The 1349-nt window shown below is 41.4% G+C and overlaps 1 protein-coding gene across 1 annotated transcript; it reads left to right on the top strand.

Moving 5' to 3' along the window:
* Positions 1–239: 239 nt before the first annotated feature.
* On the top strand, positions 240–1020 carry RPL35 (ribosomal protein L35; the record flags this gene model as incomplete). Its single annotated transcript, XM_010075392.1, has 2 exons — positions 240–321; positions 871–1020. Coding segments are annotated over 2 exons (232 nt in total), but the record flags the coding sequence as incomplete, so codon positions are not given.
* Between the last annotated feature and the right edge of the window lie 329 nt (positions 1021–1349).

Here is a 1349-nt window from a genome sequence, read left to right as displayed (position 1 = left end):
TGCTGGAAAGCGAGAAAAAAAAATGGTATGAAAGAGGAACAAATACTTGTAAACTTGAAAATCGGTTTGTGCATCTCTTTGCTCGGAGATGTTAAGCTGAGATGTGCTGGAAGTTGTTCGTGTTTCCCTACGACATGGGCCGTGTTGGGTGTAGCATGTCCACCTTTTCTGGGTACTGGGTGTTAGCCCGATGGGGCTTGTCTTTTAGCGTGTTCTGAGATGCTTTTTTTCACCTGCAGACGTGTGGTGCGCAAATCCATTGCCAGAGTCTTAACTGTTATCAATCAGACCCAGAAGGAGAACTTGAGGAAGTTTTACAAAGTAAGTCCAAACATCTTGGGTAGTGGTCTTTTTCCAAGACTGCCCTGAGTTCTGTAAGTTCGATGTGAATCTGCTTTTGCCAGGAGAGTCCCCTGGGCAGCGTCCCTTCTTTGGGATGTCGTGTACTTTCTAGAAGATTCTGGTACTCTGTTCTGTAAATTTTAATCATGTGGCAGGTGACCAAGGAGTTCTTCACTTTAGTCAGTTACTATAATTTTTAGAATATGAGTTGGTGGGGTTTGGATTATGTAGAATAGGAAAAAAATAACTTTTCAAGAGGTCTTGGACAACTGGGACTTGTAAGATTAAGCATTGCGTAAACCTGAGTCAACGCTAGTACGACTGGTACAAAAGTGAGACTCAACTCCTGGTTCCCAGTCGAGAGATGTTCTTTTAAGCTTCTAGAATGTAGCGACAGTCCCAGTAAAAAGAAGCTGACAGCACTGGTGCTGATGTCCTCCTTGTAGGCTGCTCAGCTCTGGATGAGCTCATGCACCTGATTGCCACCTCGCAGCCTCTCAAACTCAACCTGTGTATTTTTGCAAACAGGGCAAAAAGTACAAGCCTCTTGATCTGCGGCCGAAGAAGACTCGTGCCATGCGACGCAGATTAAACAAACATGAAGAAAATCTGAAGACCAAAAAACAGCAGCGAAAAGAACGTTTGTACCCTGCGCGGAAATATGCCATCAAGGCATAAAACTGCAGTGCACCGAAAGTTTTAATTATATGGGCTATGTCTCATTAAATTGAATTTTGTTTGGAAGCTGTCACTGGTGGGTTTTTTAATAGTGATGAGATAAAGAAATTAGCTTTATGAAAAGAAATCAGAGGATTCACGGAAAGTTTGATTGGACTTTTATAGCTAATGACGGTACTAACATAACTTGCAGTTAAGATTATTTTTCTCTTAGAACAGGCAAACAAGCACACATCTGTGAAGCTGGTTCAACTTAATGTGTAAAAAGTATTTAACTTGAGATTGATTTAAAATGGAAACTTTATCTAGATGTTTACAGGGAGTTGGTA

Source organism: Pterocles gutturalis, unplaced genomic scaffold (genome assembly GCF_000699245.1).
Source record: "Pterocles gutturalis isolate BGI_N339 unplaced genomic scaffold, ASM69924v1 scaffold23172, whole genome shotgun sequence".
Taxonomy (NCBI): Eukaryota; Metazoa; Chordata; class Aves; order Pterocliformes; family Pteroclidae; genus Pterocles; species Pterocles gutturalis.
Note: the sequence above shows the minus strand (reverse complement) of the source record. Positions and strands in the feature narration are given on the sequence as shown.